Source organism: Dermacentor albipictus, unplaced genomic scaffold (assembly GCF_038994185.2).
Source record: "Dermacentor albipictus isolate Rhodes 1998 colony unplaced genomic scaffold, USDA_Dalb.pri_finalv2 scaffold_24, whole genome shotgun sequence".
NCBI classification, from domain to species: Eukaryota; Metazoa; Arthropoda; class Arachnida; order Ixodida; family Ixodidae; genus Dermacentor; species Dermacentor albipictus.
The window spans coordinates 3,038,165-3,057,197 of record NW_027225578.1 but is presented as its reverse complement, the minus strand read 5'-3'; the positions used below and the strand labels follow the sequence as shown (position 1 = coordinate 3,057,197).

General features: G+C 49.1%; 1 protein-coding gene across 1 annotated transcript; it reads right to left on the bottom strand.

The window, feature by feature from the left end:
• Window positions 1–1,455: 1,455 nt before the first annotated feature.
• On the bottom strand, window positions 1,456–3,883 carry LOC135909120 (uncharacterized). The gene is made up of 5 exons (XM_065440948.1): window positions 3,768–3,883; window positions 3,459–3,632; window positions 3,097–3,258; window positions 1,936–2,144; window positions 1,456–1,556 (listed from the first exon to the last, which is right to left on the bottom strand). Exons 1-5 carry the CDS (start codon window positions 3,881–3,883, stop codon window positions 1,456–1,458), a joined length of 762 nt encoding a protein of 253 aa, XP_065297020.1.
• Window positions 3,884–19,033: the final 15,150 nt, after the last annotated feature.

Genomic DNA, 19,033 nt, shown 5'->3' with positions numbered 1-19,033 from the left:
GGACCTTTGTATGCTATCTCGTTCCACTATTAAAGGCGAACCTTAAGCGTCCTCCAAATTTTTACCTCAACAACCATGCGGAGAGCTATTTCACGTTCAGGAATTTTAAACGCTTACGGGTGTATTACTAAAATGTCTGAGCCCACTTCCAAAATCACAGAGAGACGATGTGTATATACAAAGGAGGTAGCATAATTCAGTTACAAGTGCAAGATATGCATCATTGACAAGGTCCAGAAAGAGCGCCGAATCTGAGCCGAAAACCATTAGTAATGCTAAAGCATATGTCCAATGAGGTAGAAAATCCGCAGTGATCAAGCAACGGTTTGGGAAAATATGGCCGAAAGCGGAAAGAGTAAAAAGCTAAAAAAATGCTCTGATTGACGTCACATTTCTCAAAGAGCTTCCTGTAAACAAGGTAAATTAAAGCCCTTGAATAGAAAATTTGGTAAATTTCGGCTAGGGTGGGAAAGGAGCCTAGGCCTCCGGGGTGAGAGACGAGCACGCTTCCCTTACGCCACGGCGGCTCCACGCTTCTTGTTGACTAAAGGCACATTCACACCGAAAGCGGAGCGTCTAAGCGGACAAGCGGATTTTCAAAGCGGCAAGGCGGCGAGTGCCTGCGCCTGTTCAGACCGGCTGCGTTGCCTGGCTGGCCGCGCAGCCGGGAAGGCGGGGCATCTGGAAATTTCTTTAGCAATTTCACGGACGTGCCGCCATCTCGCGGCAGTTTGGGTTTGTACGCGCGCTTTCGATATTTTTTTCGTCGTGGGTTGGCGCGCTCCCGTCCACTATCTACTTCTGCAAGATGATGAGCTCAGACGAAGAAGAGATCGCTGGCATTTTACTCGCCACTTGTCTAGTCGCTTTTCAAGAACAGAAGCGAAAAGCTCAGAGAAAGAAAGCCCGCCAACGTCGCAGGTGGGTTCGGCCAGCCTTGCAAGAGCAAGATAGAATGGGCCATGCCAATGTGTTGCTGCCCCACCTTCGTTCGCGCGACTTGGAGTACTACAGAGAGCGAGTATCCGTTATGTTTCTGGCACGGGCTTTGGGAATGAAATATGCGTTATGCAACACATGTTCTTTCTTCTGAAGCTGTTTGAGGATGCCTCCACGGTGTTTCGACACTTTATTAGAACTCCTCAAGCCAAGGATTCAGAAAAGTGACACGAACTACCGAAAGGCGATTCCGCCAGAGCATCGGCTAGCGCTGGCTGTGAGGTAAGGCTTCAGCGGTAATAATTTAGGGCTTTTTGTTACTTCTGCTTTCTTAGCAAATGTCTCATTATACGGTCTGAATGGCACCATGCGACCACTATTTCATATTTTCTTTTTTCGACGTGTCTTTTGGCGCAGGTTCTTGGCTTCGGGGGAAACACTCCGCTCCTCACCTTTCAGTTTTCTTTCTGGTCGCTCCACAGCTTGCATGATTGTCCCCGAAGTGTGCCAGGCGATTCAGGAAGTGCTTGGGCCGGTTTGTGTGGTGGTGCTGCTCTCTTCACTGCAAGCTTGTTTTGTTGCTATCGATGAGCTCACTGAGAGAACAGGGTGAAGACCTGTAAAATAGGCAGGTGTTTTACAATACAGCAGACTCACTGAGGTGACAAGACTGGACTGATATACTGGCTTGCACTTCTATTGCAATGCTTTAATAAGATTGTATTGAATGCTATGTGTTGTCTAAGACCTTTCAGGATGTCATTTTTATGATCCGTGCACCTACACAGCGAAAGCCTCACTAGAAGTCTATATATTCCACCAAACTTGTATACGTTTGCTAAATGCAGACATGCCAGCAAAAAACCGCAAAGACAACATTTTATAATCTGTACTGCAATTGATGAACATAGCAAGGCCCAAAAACCATTAGTTAGGTGAGAAAATGCCACTAACTACTACAGAATGTGCAACGATTGTGGTGATGTCACTGCTCACCTTTTCTGCAATATGGCCTCATCATGTAAGTCTTTAGAGGGAAAGCCTCATCACCGACAAAAAAATATGGAATGCTGCCTATCCTCCCAAGACTTGCAGGCGCAGGAACTCCAAGGCTGTCCTCAATAATTTTTGCTTGCAGGTTGCTTCTGCTAAAGATCCCACCATCTGACTCACTTCCATGGTGACCGATTTCAACATACAGGAAGCTGGAATACAAACAAGTACCAGGTATAAATTGCTATAAATACCAGCTACCAGGTATAAATTACCAGCTATAAATTGAGATTCACTGTGACTCATCAGTATACAACACACTGAACTGTACCATAGATCAATGTTGGCCCTGGAGATGATGAAGTAACCAGTTCGCTATGAATTCGACCAAGGAGTGACTTAGGGGCAGAATATTGGTGTGAGCTGGTTGGTGGCTATTCAATTTGAGCAAAATTTAGGCCACAAATTAAACAAAGACGAAAAACACAAATACGACGGAGCACCAGCTGAGAGCCCTGCGCAGTACCATGGTGCTGACTGGCACTAAAATTACAGTTGTCTAGTACGGACATTTAACTAATCCTGTAAATCACGTTTATTTGAACGCACCCTGTTTTCTAGTCGTATTCTAATTTTCTTTATTATTTTTTCTCTTATTATTCGTTATAAACAATAGATACATACCTTAAAAAATTATTATTGTGTCACTGTAGCCTTTCTAACAGCATTTATTTCCGAACATTTACATTACTCTCAAGATTTTAAATCTGCAATAGAAAAAGAAATACTCCCTGTTGAGTCACTTTCGACAAAATAATTGGCCCCCAAACAGTAAGGAAGCATTACAGAAGCGGTACATATGTTTTTGTGCAATGCATCTATTGATACATTTCTTCCAGTCTCAACAAACATTCCTCCAATACTGCAGTGCGAAAAATAGCTGGAAGGAACTTTGCATACCTGCTTACTGGTGCATACGAGATGTCAGGGAAACAACTTGTAACCAAAATAACACCAAGTAGTACTGGATGGTGGTTATGCAGTTCATTTAAAGCTTCGAAGAAAGACAAGCATGACAAGAAAAATAAGGAATCAAAATTATTTCTGAAAATTAGACTTTGCTAAACTGCCACTACGCGAGATGGTATGATTGAATGTGTGTACCTGTAGTTTGCGTCGCTCACAGCGAGCAGTGATTTGCCGAACGTATTTTTGTAATTTCGGTCTCGGCTTCCTGAGTTTTCCGGGCACTCAACATTCCCGTGCTTGCCATCTGTTGCACCAAGGCAATGTGGCATGTCCCACTTTTCCTCGAACTCTCGCAACCTGCGGTCAGCGACAACAAATTCAGACAATAAATAGATTGCAATAAATTCAGACAAAGCAACATCTGTGGACGTGTGGTGCAGAAATAGGTTTCTTTTACAAATAAATTTCTTATGTATCCTGTTAATAAGACATTGTAACAATTACTTGTGCTATGTAGTAAGCGTACAGCTTACAGACATTAACCATACATAGATCACAATGAACTGGTTACCTTTAGCCATTCAGCTGGAGTTGACGGCCGTGATACGTAAACCGGCCCAAGCACTTCCCGAATCGCCTGGCACACTTCGGGGACAATCATGCAAGCTGTGGAGCGACTAGAAAGAAAACTGAAAGGTGAGGAGCGGAGTGTTTCCCACGAAGCCAAGAACCTGCGCCAGAAGACACATAGAAAAAAGAAAATATGACATAGTGGTCGCATGGTGCCATTCAGACCGTATAATGAGACATTTGCTAAGAAAGCAGAAGTAACAAAAAACCCTAAATTATTACCGCTGAAGCCTTACCTCACAGCCAGCGCTAGCCGATGCTCTGGCGGAATCGCCTTTCGGTAGTTCGTGTCACTTTTCTGAATCCTTGGCTTGAGGAGTTCTAATAAAGTGTGGAAACACCGTGGAGGCATCCTCAAATAGCTTCAGAAGAAAGAACATGTGTTGCATAACGTATATTATAAAGAGAAAGGGCAGTGATTGCATTTGTCATACGTCAAGTGTGTTATGTAGTTCTGAATGGGGCCTTTTCTCAGCAAGAAGATAAGATGTACTTTATGTGGTGCAGTGGTGGCACACGGTTTTGTCTCCGAACGCACATGCGCGAAGTAGCCTTTATCTTCAACTTCTTTTTATGGAATAAAGTCGGTTGAGTGTAGCGATTGTCCATGTCTGTCAGGGTTCTTTTCTTTTGTGTGTGTTTTTGGCGCTGCTGTTATGCCTGCAATAAGGGACGAACTCGACCAAGAACTCGTTTTACTGTTAGTAGAACTCTGTCGCAAATTCAAACATAATTTTAAATAAGAAAAAAAGCGCAATAACGAAACCGAAGCCTGACCAAGCAGCCGAGCAAACCTCGTCGTATGACGTCAGGAGCGTCCCGTCCCCACAGAGGAAGGTGCGCAAGGCATGCCGGTCTCGCCCACTGGCAGCGAAGAGCAGACGCTCGGCGGCACAGTGACCGCGCCAGGCCTTCGGGTGACAATGTTAGCCGCCCCTGTTCTTCGGATCTGTCGATATTGACAGACCTTACGAATGATTCTTACGAATTCGATAGCCACGAATCGCTGTTCGCATTCGTCCCGCCACCACGAGAGGCAGCGCCCATGCGCTACATATCATGCTACGACATGAAGACCAAGGGTAGCCCTAACCACTGATCATATGCGTGCTGCTTGCTGCTTTACGTCTTCTACCCCTTCTCGTGGAAATCGCTTCGCATGCTCGCTGCAAGATCTGGAGGCGTGACTTTTCGCATTTGTATCGCGCAAGAACACCGCCCACAGTCCAGCATTTGTTCACATCGGCAGGCACAGCGACCACCCGTCGTTCGCTTGAGATATAATGCTAGCCGCTCATCGGTGATACCAAATAATGTCAGAACATATCAAAACAGGCAGGTTTGGTGCATGTAAACACCATTTCATCACTCTGTATTGCGCTGATGCGAGCACCATGCACCTTCGAAAACATCTAGCGGGAGACCGTAGTAGGGGAGCGTTATAGTGTCTACTTATCAATCTTCGTATTCTCTACAAGCAGACCATGTATTTTGTAAAGGGGACATAGATGAGGACTTTGCGCGTGTGATCATTCATTTAGAGAACCAGTAGTTTTCTAGCGGAAACTCCGATACCAGTATCCACCAACGATACCAACTCCAGTATAGGCTACCCAAGCACCGCGAGCGGCGCCACTGCTCCTGACGGGTAGCGCCATCTGTGGCAGAAAAAGTCGCAACTGGGAATATCCACTGCGCATTTCTGCTGCGCCGCGCTGCAGCCGCTCGCTTTTTTGTGCACGTGCAGGGCCCTCTCCTCGCTTTGCACGTGCGGCGCGTCACAGTGTATCGCCTTCAGTGCGGCTTCAAAAAGATCGGCCAGCTATTTTTAGGAAAGCCAACTTGTAAAAAGGAGAAAAAGCTCGTCAGTCACGTAAACTCTGTGGAGCAGACAATCAACGGCAACGATGCACAGCTCAATGCAAAATGTATTTCATATCGTGTACGACATGTACCTCGAGGTGAGGGTTATTCTGTCATATGTTAAAAAATACTGATTGTCTATACACACTGCGAAATGAAGCCGCGCACTCTCGATGTTTTTTCGTTGTCGAATATGAAGCGTATGCTTTAGTTGTTTTGATATGGCAGCGTTACAGTTGTTGTCTACTGTCGGAGTCGATCGTTTGCGGCGTGCGAAAAAAAAAATAATTGTACGGCCATGGCATCCCACTGAAAAGCCTGGGAAGATACAACACTTGTGCTTCGCCCGTTGGAGGATCACCCACTGACTCAGTGGCTAGGCAGCTGAAATGTAAGCACTGCGAAGCTAGTTGAACTGCTCACCTCGTTGATTTTCGGCGGTCGCGTCATGCCTGCACTCGAGTTTTGTGAAAGTACCAGCTTTATAGGCGCATAAAACCTGCTGCGCGAACGCAGTTCAGTGTGAGTGATGCAGAATTAAAGGCGCGATATGGTATCGTGCGCGTGATGCGCTCGCGTAATTAGCGCGCTAGTGAACGCACACTCGAAACACTGTGCTGAATGTTTATATTAGTAAACGTAAGCATATTATGTTGCCTTTATTTTCGCTTTATAGGGCAGCCTGCAGTATTGTGGCAGAGGTGCAAACTTGGAGTTAGCTTTGGAAATGCGCACCATGCCATGTTGCTGAATATTTGTGGAGGCAAGTTTGGAAGGCAGCTGCATTTGAAAAGTAGTGGCAAATGGCTTCACTGTCTCGCCCTTATTTTCATTCTTTCATAGCTGCAGTGGTCGTGTCATGAAAAGAGGAGCTCTTGCTTTTGAGAAGGAGATGCACCTGCAAAGCTGGCATCACGGCTCAGTGCAAGCACGCAGCTGCGGTGTGCATTTATGTCGACAATAAAGAAGTAAATTCATGCATCAGCCAGCCCCAGAAATGGGGCAAGCCAAGCGGGAAGCCAAAGAGACGCCTAGAACAAGATGTCTCGGACCTATTCCCAAATGAGTTATAAAAACATTCATGCTGTAGAATGCACTGCTTCAGTGAAGTAACTGTGCCAGTACTGAAGGTACGAGAATGAGGGGCTCGTTACGACACACCAGCTCACGACACAGCAGTACTTCGGACCGCGCATCGCTTCGGCGGGGCCGCTTTTGCCATTGTGGAAAGTCAACTTCGCGCAAGAAGCCTTTTGACAACGTTCCCAGCTGGCGGCGCGACGCCCCAGCGCCCCGGCTCGACTCAATAGCGCGGGCGCGCACGTGCAGTGGCCGCCTGCAAACTGGTTGCGCCTGGCGGCGCGGGCGCCGTCTATCCCCAGTTTTGCACTGCTCGCTCGCTGGGGCAGCAGTGCGCGCTGTCGTCGCGCGCCCAAACTTGAGCTTGGGTTCCCTATAGACATCGTTGACAGCTGAACGAGGCGGTTGTTTACGCTGCTGTATCGAAGGGGCCTACGCTTGCTGCCAATTTGGGATACGAGGCAAGCAGTGCAGCTAGGAAGCTAAATAATGAGTCTGCATTGCAATACGCAAAAAATACACTCAAGTGCGTATTCGCATTTAATTTAATGAAGGGTCCATAGGCGGGAGGTTTTAATTTTACCGAAAAGGAGGGGGTCTCATATACAGGGCGTCCCACATAATTTGAGCCAAGAATTTAAAAATGAGAGGTGCGCCGGAAGCGAATTAAACCCAATGCATCCTTTTCGCAGTGTCCTATAGTAACTCAGACATTTTTTTCTCTCCATAACTCACTAATTAAGTTTACTTACCCAACCTCTTAAATTATTGGCTGAGGACCCCAAGTATAATGCGCAGATTTGTTGAGAACCTTCAGGAACCACCGATCGAGTTGTTTCCGTTGCGATACGTCTCACGTGGTCTTTTCCGGGTTGCAAAGAAAGCCCGCGAAATATGAAAAAAGCCACGTGACGCAGCATTTGCGCAGTTGTGTTGTGCTGCCCTCAAGCGTGCGTTCGGTGAAAAAGGTCGGGTGCATCGTGACTGGCGACGAGGAAGCGGCATGGCGTTCTTTATCTCATCGGCAGCGCTCGGCCAGCAGCATGCATTTTCGCCGTCATCTGACGGCGAACATCTATTGGCTTTGCCTAGAAATGCCTCATTGGCACTTTTAGTATTAGGATAGTATCGCTAGTGTTAGATAATTGTTTACCGAAATCAAGCCCAGTAACGAAAAAATTACTGGCGGCTACTACACTGTACTGGAAACATTAATCGCTAGGTTTTCTTCGAGCAATGCAATTGCAATTTTTTTTTTAATATCTTGGTGTATCATGGGTGATTTGGACGCCCTGTATACATTTATGACCTCTGCATGCAAGTAACGACGTTTCCATCGATAATAAACGTTGTAACTTATTGGAAGAGTTTCTCCTTTTTTTTTCGATGAGACGTTAGCATTGCTTACTGAAAAGGAAAGCAATACTGAAACACATATCGTTCACGTGCATTTCACATGCCATTGATAAGATTCGGCCGATGGAGTCACTGAAGTCTGCAGGTTTTTTTTAGGGTCAAAAAAGCACGCAAAGGAATTTGAAACGAAGTGAACGTACAGCAACATATTCATTCTCTAGGCTTAAGCTATCCATACCATTAAAAATAATTGTTAATTAGCCACCTCATCATCTTTCAGAAATATACTAAACTATGTCCTGTGTACATATTTAAATATATTGTGTATGTACTTGGTGTTTAAAGTCGAAATTTAAAACAATGTTGAAGTTAGAAAGTAAGGATGAGCCAGCCGCCGATGATGCTTCTAATGTGCTTGTCATCATATTGTCAGGATTTTAAGAAATAGAACCAAATTATGAACTACAAGCCGTGCACATCCGCGCCAACAATGATACTGTAAGCAATAAGCCCCAGCAAAAATGTTAGGTGAAAAGTTGGGAGCAAGTCAAAAGGAACTTCAAGTGATGTGGGTGACAAAATTCTGGTAATGACACTTTAGGTGGATTTGGGGGGCAGGGGCGCTCCAGGGCCCCAGCCCCCCCGGAAAACTCCAGAGAGGGCTCGGACCCCGGAGCCCCCCTATATTCGGGGCGCCTGTGGAAGTGCCGCGGTGAGTGCGGCGGGCAGTACACCGTCCATGAAGGCAACGTAACGATGTCGATACTGCTCCGTATCGCAGCTTCTCGTTTTTTGTGTGTGCAGTGTACGAAAGGAGGAATGGTTTAAATCCGTATTGGAATAACTAAACTATACAGAAGGGGTTTTCTACCCGCCGCGGTTGCTCTGTGGCTATGGTGTTAGGCTGCTGTGCACGAGGTCGCGGAATCAAATCCCGGCCACGGCGGCCGCATTTCGATGGGGGCGAAATGCGAAAACGCCCGTGTACTTAGATTTAGGTGCACGTTAAAGAACCCCAGGTGGTCGAAATTTCCGGAGTCCTTCACTACGGCGGGCCTCTTAGTCAGAAAGTGGTTTTGGCACGTAAAACCCAATAATTTTTTTTTTCAGAAGGGGTTTTCTTGATCCTGAGGGCTTAATTAGCTTCAGGTCAGTCGCTCAGGTCCGCCTGCAGCATACGCATGAACTACGCGACTGTGACATATAGGCTTAACCTTGGCTGAACGCGATCGGCATCGGCTCAAACTGTGTGGGCGGATGGCTAAGGCTGAAGTTCGTGCAGCCAACAACGCCACACCATTTGCCTCCCATCTCTTGCACATCAATAGGCAACGCAACTTCTCGCGACACCAACTTCTCACGCCATGCACTAGCTCACGATCGTACACTTCTCATCGCTGTCGTCTGCATGGTCCCGGCATGCTCTGCATGGAACACTTCTGACGTCCTACACAATGTGGCCTGTAACTGAGCAGGGGCCAAGGTAGGGTCTTCTAGGCAATTAAATTCGTTTGTAAAAAAATCTGCGCAACTGTAAACCGTCCTTTTTGAGGACATGACCGAAGTGTTCCGAGGAACGTACCCAGCGAATTTCTCCAACATCCGTTGACATCGAAAAATCGCCGGAGTGGCCCTTTAACACTTTAACGCGTGCCTTCTGTAGTCGTTCTCTGGTACTGAAGACATAGCTACAATATATTTAATGAAAAGGCAGTAAAAAAATATTACAGATCCAATCTTATGTTAACGCTATATATATTGCAATTATATTTTGTGGCTACGCATAAAAGAGTTTTGACGGCAACAAAGTGGGACATACGGTAATACAATCTCGGGATATCTCAGCACACATCGCTACGAGCCAACGTGATTTTGCCACTAGCCAATGTGCCCTGAGCAAACTTTGGAAATCCTGCAGTTTCGTACGCATAAATATTAGTGGGTGGAACCAAACAGCCTGTGATTTCCCATTTGCTATTCTAATGACATTGTCTTTACTTTTTGCAAGGGTTTCCATTGTTCCCGTATTGGATACATGATTTCATTCGACTAGTGTATTGCCCCCCGACATGTAGTCGCGCTTCAATCGCAGGACCCAAGGAGGTTGAAGAAAAAGTTTTTCTTTACGCTCCTTGGCACGACCATAATTGATGTCGCTGCTCGTTCGTTTGTAACCGCATTTGAGCCTCGCCGTCGCGGTCATGTGAATTGACCCTGCGCTGTGTTCTCGCCGCGTATACTCCGTTCCATACGTAGCAGCAAACGCTGTGGAAGCTACGCAGGGATTTCGGTCAAGAAAAGGTAACACTCCGCGCCTTAATTCCGTCCATGCTTCGCTGCGCGCCAACAGCAGAATTCGCTCGCGCTGGCATGCACGGGAGCCTCCTCGCGACGGGTCGCAAATAAAAACCTGAAAGGAACAACAAAGCTGAAAATGATCTAAAGCAACGCATTAGCAGCCGTATACCACAGTGTGTTTGTTTATAAGGATTAAAACTTGTTTCATTCAATAAAGCCTGTATTAGAAACGAAGCTCAATTCACATGGTCGCGAAGGCGATGCTGGAATGCGGTTCCAAACCAATCAGCAGCGACATCAATCACAGTCGTGCGATTGAAGCGCCACAACATCTCGCGGGGCTGCAATGTACTAGCATATTCTAGCATACATTGTAGTGGGGCACAACATGAGGGGAGCGGGGAACAGGGCGGCTTATGAGGCTGCAGGCGAGAAAGTTAAAGACCGCCATTGCGCCCGTGAAGTAAGCCCCTCACTCCTGGACCACACCTATAGATCCAGTAAAGCAGTTACATCTATTGTAGACAGGTTTGGCGTGAGAGTGAGTCATTGTTTTCAGCATTCAAATATGCTGTTTTGAGTAGTTGATGACGTCCAGCACTCCTACAGGAACCGCATATATACTTGTTCTTTCGGGTCACACTGGGCAGACAGCTCATTAAGGGCAGGAGCTTTCGCAAGGGTCGGGGCAGCCTCGTATATCACAAGAAAGGAAGCAAGAACTACTCAATTATGACACCGCTGCCAACTGAGGTTCGGTTCAATTGGCCCGGTGCATGGGACCCGTGCAACACCACTACGCGCAAAAGGTTCCGATGGTACTGAACGACGTAATTCACAGGAAAAACTCAAAAAAATTGTGTGGAGAGCCTGCCGAATGCATCTGTGCAATTCGTGTTTTGAACCCAATCATAAGAAGCCGTAATCACCTCAGAACCTGAAAGGATGAGGCCCAATTAGGGTGAGCTGAGAGACAACGCGTGTCCCACCTTCGCACATGGCAATCTCGATGTTAACTTATAGCCATGAGGTGTTGTCCCACCGATTTCTTAGTTAATATCCTTGTACAGCAAAATAATTGTTTGCAGTTCTTCCATGTGCTACAGTTCGTTTAGGAAAAAGGTATAGCAGAAGCCATGAGTACATTTCTCACGCCTCACAAAAGGTCTTTACAAGGGTTAAAGGCTTTTGGTGCTTTGTTTCTTTGTTGCAAGGGAATCTAGACGGTTCGTGCCAAACAACCACTGAAGCTCAGTGACTGTATATGGCATTCTGCTGCTGTGTCCAAGGTAGCGCGTTTGGTACCCAGCCTTGACGACAGCGTTCCGATGGGTGTGGAAGGCACAACCAATCGCGCAGTTATATTTAGGGGCATGTTAACCAACCCCGGCTTGAGCCAGCGGAACATGGCTCAAATGCTGTTTCTTGTAGCCGTAAAACTCTATCAACTAATCGAGTCCAACTGATAAAACCACTGTTTGCGGTACTACATCCCTAGCCCACGTACACTTGTGTTCGGCTACTAAACTCACTGGTGCTGTTTAAATGCGAATAGCATTTTTGTCGTTGTCAGACCACGTCTCTTTCCGGCTATCTAGCTATGCCGTCAAAAGACGTGGGCCGATCCTGGAGATATTGCAGTATAAACAAGTGGACCCATCCCAAAGGTTGTGAAGTCTACTATGTAGTCTGTTCAATTGGGTATGTGCCACTGGGTGCGTTCCACTTTTGTGTGCCTGTGGGTATGTGTCACTTTTCAACGAACCTCTTTGGCGCCAACTCGGATGAATATTTATGTGCCAGGGAGTATGCGCATGCTTTACGGCAGCGCCACCAGAAGGCGTCGCCTGTCCATGGGGAAGCGCGAGTATAGTGCCGCCACAGTACAAGCCTCATATACATGACGCGTTTCGGCTGTTCGCATGCTTGAATAATCATTGTAGACCGGTTGGGCCAGAATATTCTGTATGTGACGTTCGGAATCAGTGAAACAGGTGTAAGAATCCATCACATACGCACATAATCTCAGAACAAAAGTTTGACTAACTAATATTTTCGGGCCGGTTGACTCTCCTGTAGGATTAGACTGTAAACGTTGCCGATGTTTTAGGCTCCAGCCACCATGTTCCTTAGACATTTCTTACACTTCCAGATCATGGACAAGGAGGCATTCAAGTTCCTGAAGTTCGCCGAAGAGCTGTTCGAGGACGACCCCAAGTTGCTCGAGAGGGCGGCCCTGAGAGCACCAGAGTTAGGAACTCAATTGGGAGTGCCTACAAATGTCCCATTCACACTTTCCTAATTAGGACAGTAATTATCCAGTTAGATAATTATTTGCAATTGCCGAAGTCATCATCATCATCATCGTAAGCCTAGTTGCGCCCACTGCAGCGCAAAGGCCTCTCCCATGCTTCTCCAATTTCCCCGGTCATGTACCAATTGTGGCCATGTCCTCCCTGCAAACTTCTTAATCTCATCCACCCACCTAACTTTCTGCCGCCCCCTGCTACGCTTCCCTTCCCTTAGAATCCATTCCGTAACCCTTAATGACCATCGGTTATCTTCCCTCATTTCATGTCATGCCCGTATCCATTTCTTTTTCTTGATTTCAACTAAGATGTCATTAAATCGCGTTTGCTCCCTCATCCAATCTGCTCTTTTCTGATCCCTAAACGTTGCACCCATCATTCTTCTTTCCATAGCTCGTTGCGTCGTCCTCAATTTAAGTAGAACCCTTTTCGTAAGCCTCCATGTTTCGGCCCCATACGTGAGTAATGGTAAAACACAGCTGCAATACAGTTCTCTCTTGAGGTATAATGGCAACCTGCATTTCATGATCTGAGAATGCCTGCCGAACACACCCCAGCCCATTCTTATTCTTCTGATTATTTAGGTCTCATGATCCGGATCCGCGGTTGCTACCTGCCCAAAGTAGATGTATTCGCTTACCACTTCCAGTGCCTCGCTACCTATCGTAAACTGCTGTGCTCTTCCGAGACTGTTAAACATTACTTTAGTTTTCTGCAGATTAATTTTTAGACCAAGCCAGCCATCGCCACATTTTGTTGCCTTTATTCCTTACGCTACAGGAAATATGGTTCCACCTATTCAAGATAACGCCTGACATTCTCAAAAACACGCCACTGGGCGCCATAAGAAGCGTGTATATGTGTGGCGATTCCGAATTTATGATCGGTGGGTGTCACAGCTATCGCGGCTGCCCGCCCACCGTCCGCCATTCAAAGCAGACGGAGCTACACATGGTGCGCGCTGATTGGCTCGTGTCCGCCGGCAAAAGTTCGTGCATAGTTCGTCTAAAATCTCTGCATATACTTTAAAAAACAAGCAGCGCACCAAGACACTTTAAACTCAATAATTTGTGTTTAAATACCAGCCTTCCTTCCTGCTACGATTTTTTTAAATCTCGAAGGCCGTGCTTTTTCAACATGTACGCCCGAAAAGGAAATGCAGATCTCGGAGGCTAAATTCACTTGTTAACCGCAGTGCGGCGCTTCCGCAGTGTAACGGTTGACGGTGAGCTGGGCCACGTTATGTTGCTGTGAGCTGGAGAGTGCTCGTTACAGTTACACGGTAATTTAATAATATTTTCGAAGTGCCTAAACAAACTGTGATCCGTACCGTATGCGTAAACCATCAGGAAACCTCTGGACTCGTGTAACGCCATTAGTTCGCCTTATGTTTCCTGTGATACGCCACTGTCTTATGTGTACTACAGCGCCCGTCCGAGCTGCCTTTGTTCTCGCCTGTCCGCGTTCGCCCGTGGAATACCTGGTACTGTGGCTTCGAAATATGGCGCGTGGAAGAATTTGTTGAAAGTTGTGCTTTCGTGCGCGGGTGTTCATCGGCAATTTGAGTGTTCGCGCTGGAAAGAGCGTCGTCGCGTGGTGCCTCCGAGACGAAAGAGCCGTTTGCCGACCACATTGAAGGTAAGCATGTCTCACGCTTGCGCGCATTCTCGCAGCTTCTGGTTCATGTAGTAAGCTTTGTGGAGCGACAACAGCATTTCTGAGCGTACGTTGACTATGTTGCTCGGCACATTTAGCAAAGCGTTTCACGAGGGGAGTTTCCGTGAAATGTATTATTTCTGGTAGTTCTGAACTTAGTGTCACACATTACTTCCCCCCTCTTCTTTGGCTTCTGGATTGGATTGGCGCGGTTCGCTACGTGCTTGCGCGCGCTTTTCCGAGCGCAGATTGGTGTGCGCCTGGTTTCTGCACTAGGCTGTTATGCGATCGCTTTTTCGAGCGCAGATTGATGTGAGCCTGGTTTCTGCACTAGGCTTTTGCACGATCGCTTGCCGCTGTTTTCCTGTCCTCTGGATTGATTCGGCGCGGCTTGGTGCAGGCGTACAGACTCGGTGTGCGCCTGCTCTTTGCACTGGGCTTTCAAAAGGCGAAGTGAGCGTCGCTTACTGCGGAAGTGCTGCGCCGTGGGCGTACCGAGTATGGAAGCGCGCAGCAATGCCGGGAAACATTCATACAAAAGCAAAGGGTCAGAAAAAGTGCGCTTTATTTTCCATTACTTTGTCACACTGGGTAGCGCCGTGCGATCGCTTCCAATAAACGCAGAAACGAGTCCTTGCAGCGCATGTGCCCATTAATCGATGCCCACCATAGCCATATCAGGTGCGACTCGAGAAGCTGTGGAGTCACCCTGTAGCCGGAGGAGACGAGGTGGCGCTTCACCTTCTGCCAGTAGCTTTCGATTTTTTGGGTGTGAGCGCCCGTGATTGGGTCTACAAAGTTCATGCTGTGGTTAACAGCCTCCCATTGCAAATTCAGTCTTGCTCCGTTAGCCCCCACTAAGTTCGGGATGCAGTTGTATGCGGCCCATTCATCACTGTGGATGGTGGTTCCCGGTTCAACGTTGGCTGCAATAATGGGGCCTAGCGTCGCCGCGTCTCGTCGGTCGACCTTGAATAGTCGGAGCTCCCCGGTGGTCACGCAGATCATGCCGAATACCCACGGTTCACGATCTGCAATGCCGCCGTAATTTTGGCGGCTCGGCGGAACGTTGTCGCCCGTCATCAGGCGGCCTCGATTGTATTTTCGCTTGCCGCGAAGGAGGCATTCATCAATTTGCACAATCCTCCCGGGGCCACCGAGTGGGGGTCGCGCCAGCAGCTCGTCCCGCACGACCTCACGAGCGTAGTTCCTCCAGTCGGCGATGACATGGTCCGACAGATGAAGCAAGTCGCCGGTCATCTCCTTCATGAGCCACGTGCCTATGTTTTTGCTCACGCAGTACGTGAGCCAAATCACTTGCCGCCTGGAGACGTGGACGTTCGGGCGGCCGAGGCGGTCCGTGTTGGCGAAGTAACTTCCCTCACCTCTCTGCCCGTGCAGTGCAGCGGTACCGTGTAACTGCGACAGCTGCTTTCGGCACCTGTTGCACCGGAAGGCAGCCCGGCGTCCATTCTGAGTCTTCCTATACAATGTGACGACTTCGCCTTCGCAGGTTGGTTGGTCCGGGTTGAACCCCAGGTCCTTGCAGGTGCCCCAGTACTCTGACGACGCCACTCGACCTGGTCTGGAGTTGGGGCGCGGTGGGCGGACAGCGCTTGAAGCCGGAGCAAGCCGAAGCGATCGTACGAACTCTTCCTCCGCAGATGCATCGCTGATAATTTGGCAGATGGTGACAATATTGGGGTCAATTCTCGTGGCGGCCATGACAACGAGTGCAGCGAGAGACGCGGCTCGTCTTTTGTAGCCCCGGGATCCGTTACAGCAGAACCCTCTGTTAAGGACGGCTCACCCAGGAACGTTGAGGTAGCGTGGACCTGGCGGTCTGGAGCTTCAGGAACATGCAGGGGCCCAGGCACAGATGCGAGACGACATATTTTCAAGCTTCTTCGATCACGCAGAGCGACACGCAGTCTAGCTTGCTCAAACGTTGAAGCTCGTTGGCGGGGGCGTGTTTTATATAGCCTGGAACGCTCTCGCTCAGGAGAAGGAGAGAGGGCGAACGCTCTCCACACTTGCGGCCCCCGCTCGGTACACAGGAGAAAGCTCAACGGATTTTTTAACCGCGCTTGGGCCAGCACAGGCAAAGGCACTGACATGCACACACGCACACACACACACACGCGCGCGCGCGCACCGTCGTGTACCCTGCCGAGGAGGAGGAGAAGGAACGAAAGCACACACGAAGCTTAACGTTCGCGCTGGCTGAGAGGAAAGAGTACTGGCGAGCCTATGTAGACATCGGGACGTGGCGAGCGCGTGGGGAAGGAGACGAGAATGCGCGCACAAAGGCTAACGGCTCTTCGCCGTTGCGGATTTTCAACGATTGTTGGCAGCTCTGCGAATTTAAAACGCATGGGCTTTCGTCGTGGTTTTAGCAGCGCGACGCAATTGTGCACTACACAGGCCATTCGTAACACCTGTGGTGCGCGCATGGCTTCAGCACAAGGGCAGCGTAACGAACTTTCGTGGAAAGCTCTGATATGAAACCTGAATAAATATACATTATAACGTATGAGAATTCTTAGAAATAGCGATTTTTAACGTCGAAGACATGGAAAACTTCTGTTCCGATGTCCGCGACATCAGCCGCTCCTTGGAGCTTTTCTTGTTCTGCTCTAACATGTTCTTGGACCTCCTGGATGTTCATATATATAATATCATAAGAACACAGGAAACGTGATTCTCAAATTTTACTAGCTGAAAGCAACTAAATAAACTGCGCTTGTCTTGCAGAACGCGTGCATGGGGATTTGGAGAGCCCCTTGTCGGCTCAGAGCTTGTCGACTCAGAGCTGAAGCCATGCGCGCACCACAGGTGTTACGAATGGCCTGTGTAGTGCACAATTGCGTCGCGCTGCTAAAACCACGACGAAAGCCCATGCGTTTTAAATTCGCAGAGCTGCCAACAATCGTTGAAAATCCGCAACGGCGAAGAGCCGTTAGCCTTTGTGCGCGCATTCTCGTCTCCTTCCCCACGCGCTCGCCACGTCCCGATGTCTACATAGGCTCGCCAGTACTCTTTCCTCTCAGCCAGCGCGAACGTTAAGCTTCGTGTGTGCTTTCGTTCCTTCTCCTCCTCCTCGGCAGGGTACACGACGGTGCGCGCGCGCGCGTGTGTGTGTGTGTGCGTGTGTGCATGTCAGTGCCTTTGCCTGTGCTGGCCCAAGCGCGGTTAAAAAATCCGTTGAGCTTTCTCCTGTGTACCGAGCGGGGGCCGCAAGTGTGGAGAGCGTTCGCCCTCTCTCCTTCTCCTGAGCGAGGGCGTTCCAGGCTATATAAAACACGCCCCCGCCAACGAGCTTCAACGTTTGAGCAAGCTAGACTGCGTGTCGCTCTGCGTGATCGAAGAAGCTTGAAAATATGTCGTCTCGCATCTGTGCCTGGGCCCCTGCATGTTCCTGAAGCTCCAGACCGCCAGGTCCACGCTACCTCAACGTTCCTGGGTGAGCCGTCCTTAACAGAGGGTTCTGCTGTAACGGATCCCGGGGCTACAAAAGACGAGCCGCGTCTCTCGCTGCACTCGTTGTCATGGCCGCCACGAGAATTGACCCCAATATTGTCACCATCTGCCAAATTATCAGCGATGCAGCTGCGGAGGAAGAGTTCGTACGATCGCTTCGGCTTGCTCCGGCTTCAAGCGCTGTCCGCCCACCGCGCCCCAACTCCAGACCAGGTCGAGTGGCGTCGTCAGAGTACTGGGGCACCTGCAAGGACCTGGGGTTCAACCCGGACCAACCAACCTGCGAAGGCGAAGTCGTCACATTGTATAGGAAGACTCAGAATGGACGCCGGGCTGCCTTCCGGTGCAACAGGTGCCGAAAGCAGCTGTCGCAGTTACACGGTACCGCTGCACTGCACGGGCAGAGAGGTGAGGGAGGTTACTTCGCCAACACGGACCGCCTCGGCCGCCCGAACGTCCACGTCTCCAGGCGGCAAGTGATTTGGCTCACGTACTGCGTGAGCAAAAACATAGGCACGTGGCTCATGAAGGAGATGACCGGCGACTTGCTTCATCTGTCGGACCATGTCATCGCCGACTGGAGGAACTACGCTCGTGAGGTCGTGCGGGACGAGCTGCTGGCGCGACCCCCACTCGGTGGCCCCGGGAGGATTGTGCAAATTGATGAATGCCTCCTTCGCGGCAAGCGAAAATACAATCGAGGCCGCCTGATGACGGGCGACAACGTTCCGCCGAGCCGCCAAAATTACGGCGGCATTGCAGATCGTGGACCGTGGGTATTCGGCATGATCTGCGTGACCACCGGGGAGCTCCGACTATTCAAGGTCGACCGACGAGACGCGGCGACGCTAGGCCCCATTATTGCAGCCAACGTTGAACCGGGAACCACCATCCACAGTGATGAATGGGCCGCATACAACTGCATCCCGAACTTAGTGGGGGCTAACGGAGCAAGACTGAATTTGCAATGGGAGGCTGTTAACCACAGCATGAACTTTGTAGACCCAATCACGGGCGCTCACACCCAAAAAATCGAAAGCTACTGGCAGAAGGTGAAGCGCCACCTCGTCTCCTCCGGCTACAGGGTGACTCCACAGCTTCTCGAGTCGCACCTGATATGGCTATGGTGGGCATCGATTAATGGGCACATGCGCTGCAAGGACTCGTTTCTGCGTTTATTGGAAGCGATCGCACGGCGCTACCCAGTGTGACAAAGTAATGGAAAATAAAGCGCACTTTTTCTGAGCCTTTGCTTTTGTATGAATGTTTCCCGGCATTGCTGCGCGCTTCCATACTCGGTACGCCCGCGGCGCAGCACTTCCGCAGTAAGCGACGCTCACTTCGCCTTTTGAAAGCCCAGTGCAAAAAGCAGGCGCACACCGAGTCTGTACGCCTGCACCAAGCCGCGCCGAATCAATCCAGAGGACAGGAAAACAGCGGCAAGCGATCGTGCAAAAGCC

Coding starts and splice junctions, on each gene's coding strand:
- LOC135909120 (XM_065440948.1), bottom strand. CDS start 3,883: ATGCCTCCACGGTGTTTCCACACTTTATTAGAACTCCTCAAGCCAAGG. Junction 3,633..3,767: donor CGGCTAGCGCTGGCTGTGAG/GTAAGGCTTCAG, acceptor CTTCTGGCGCAG/GTTCTTGGCTTCGTGGGAAA. Junction 1,557..1,935: donor GAGGCCATATTGCAGAAAAG/GTGAGCAGTGAC, acceptor CCTATTTTACAG/GTCTTCACCCTGTTCTCTCA.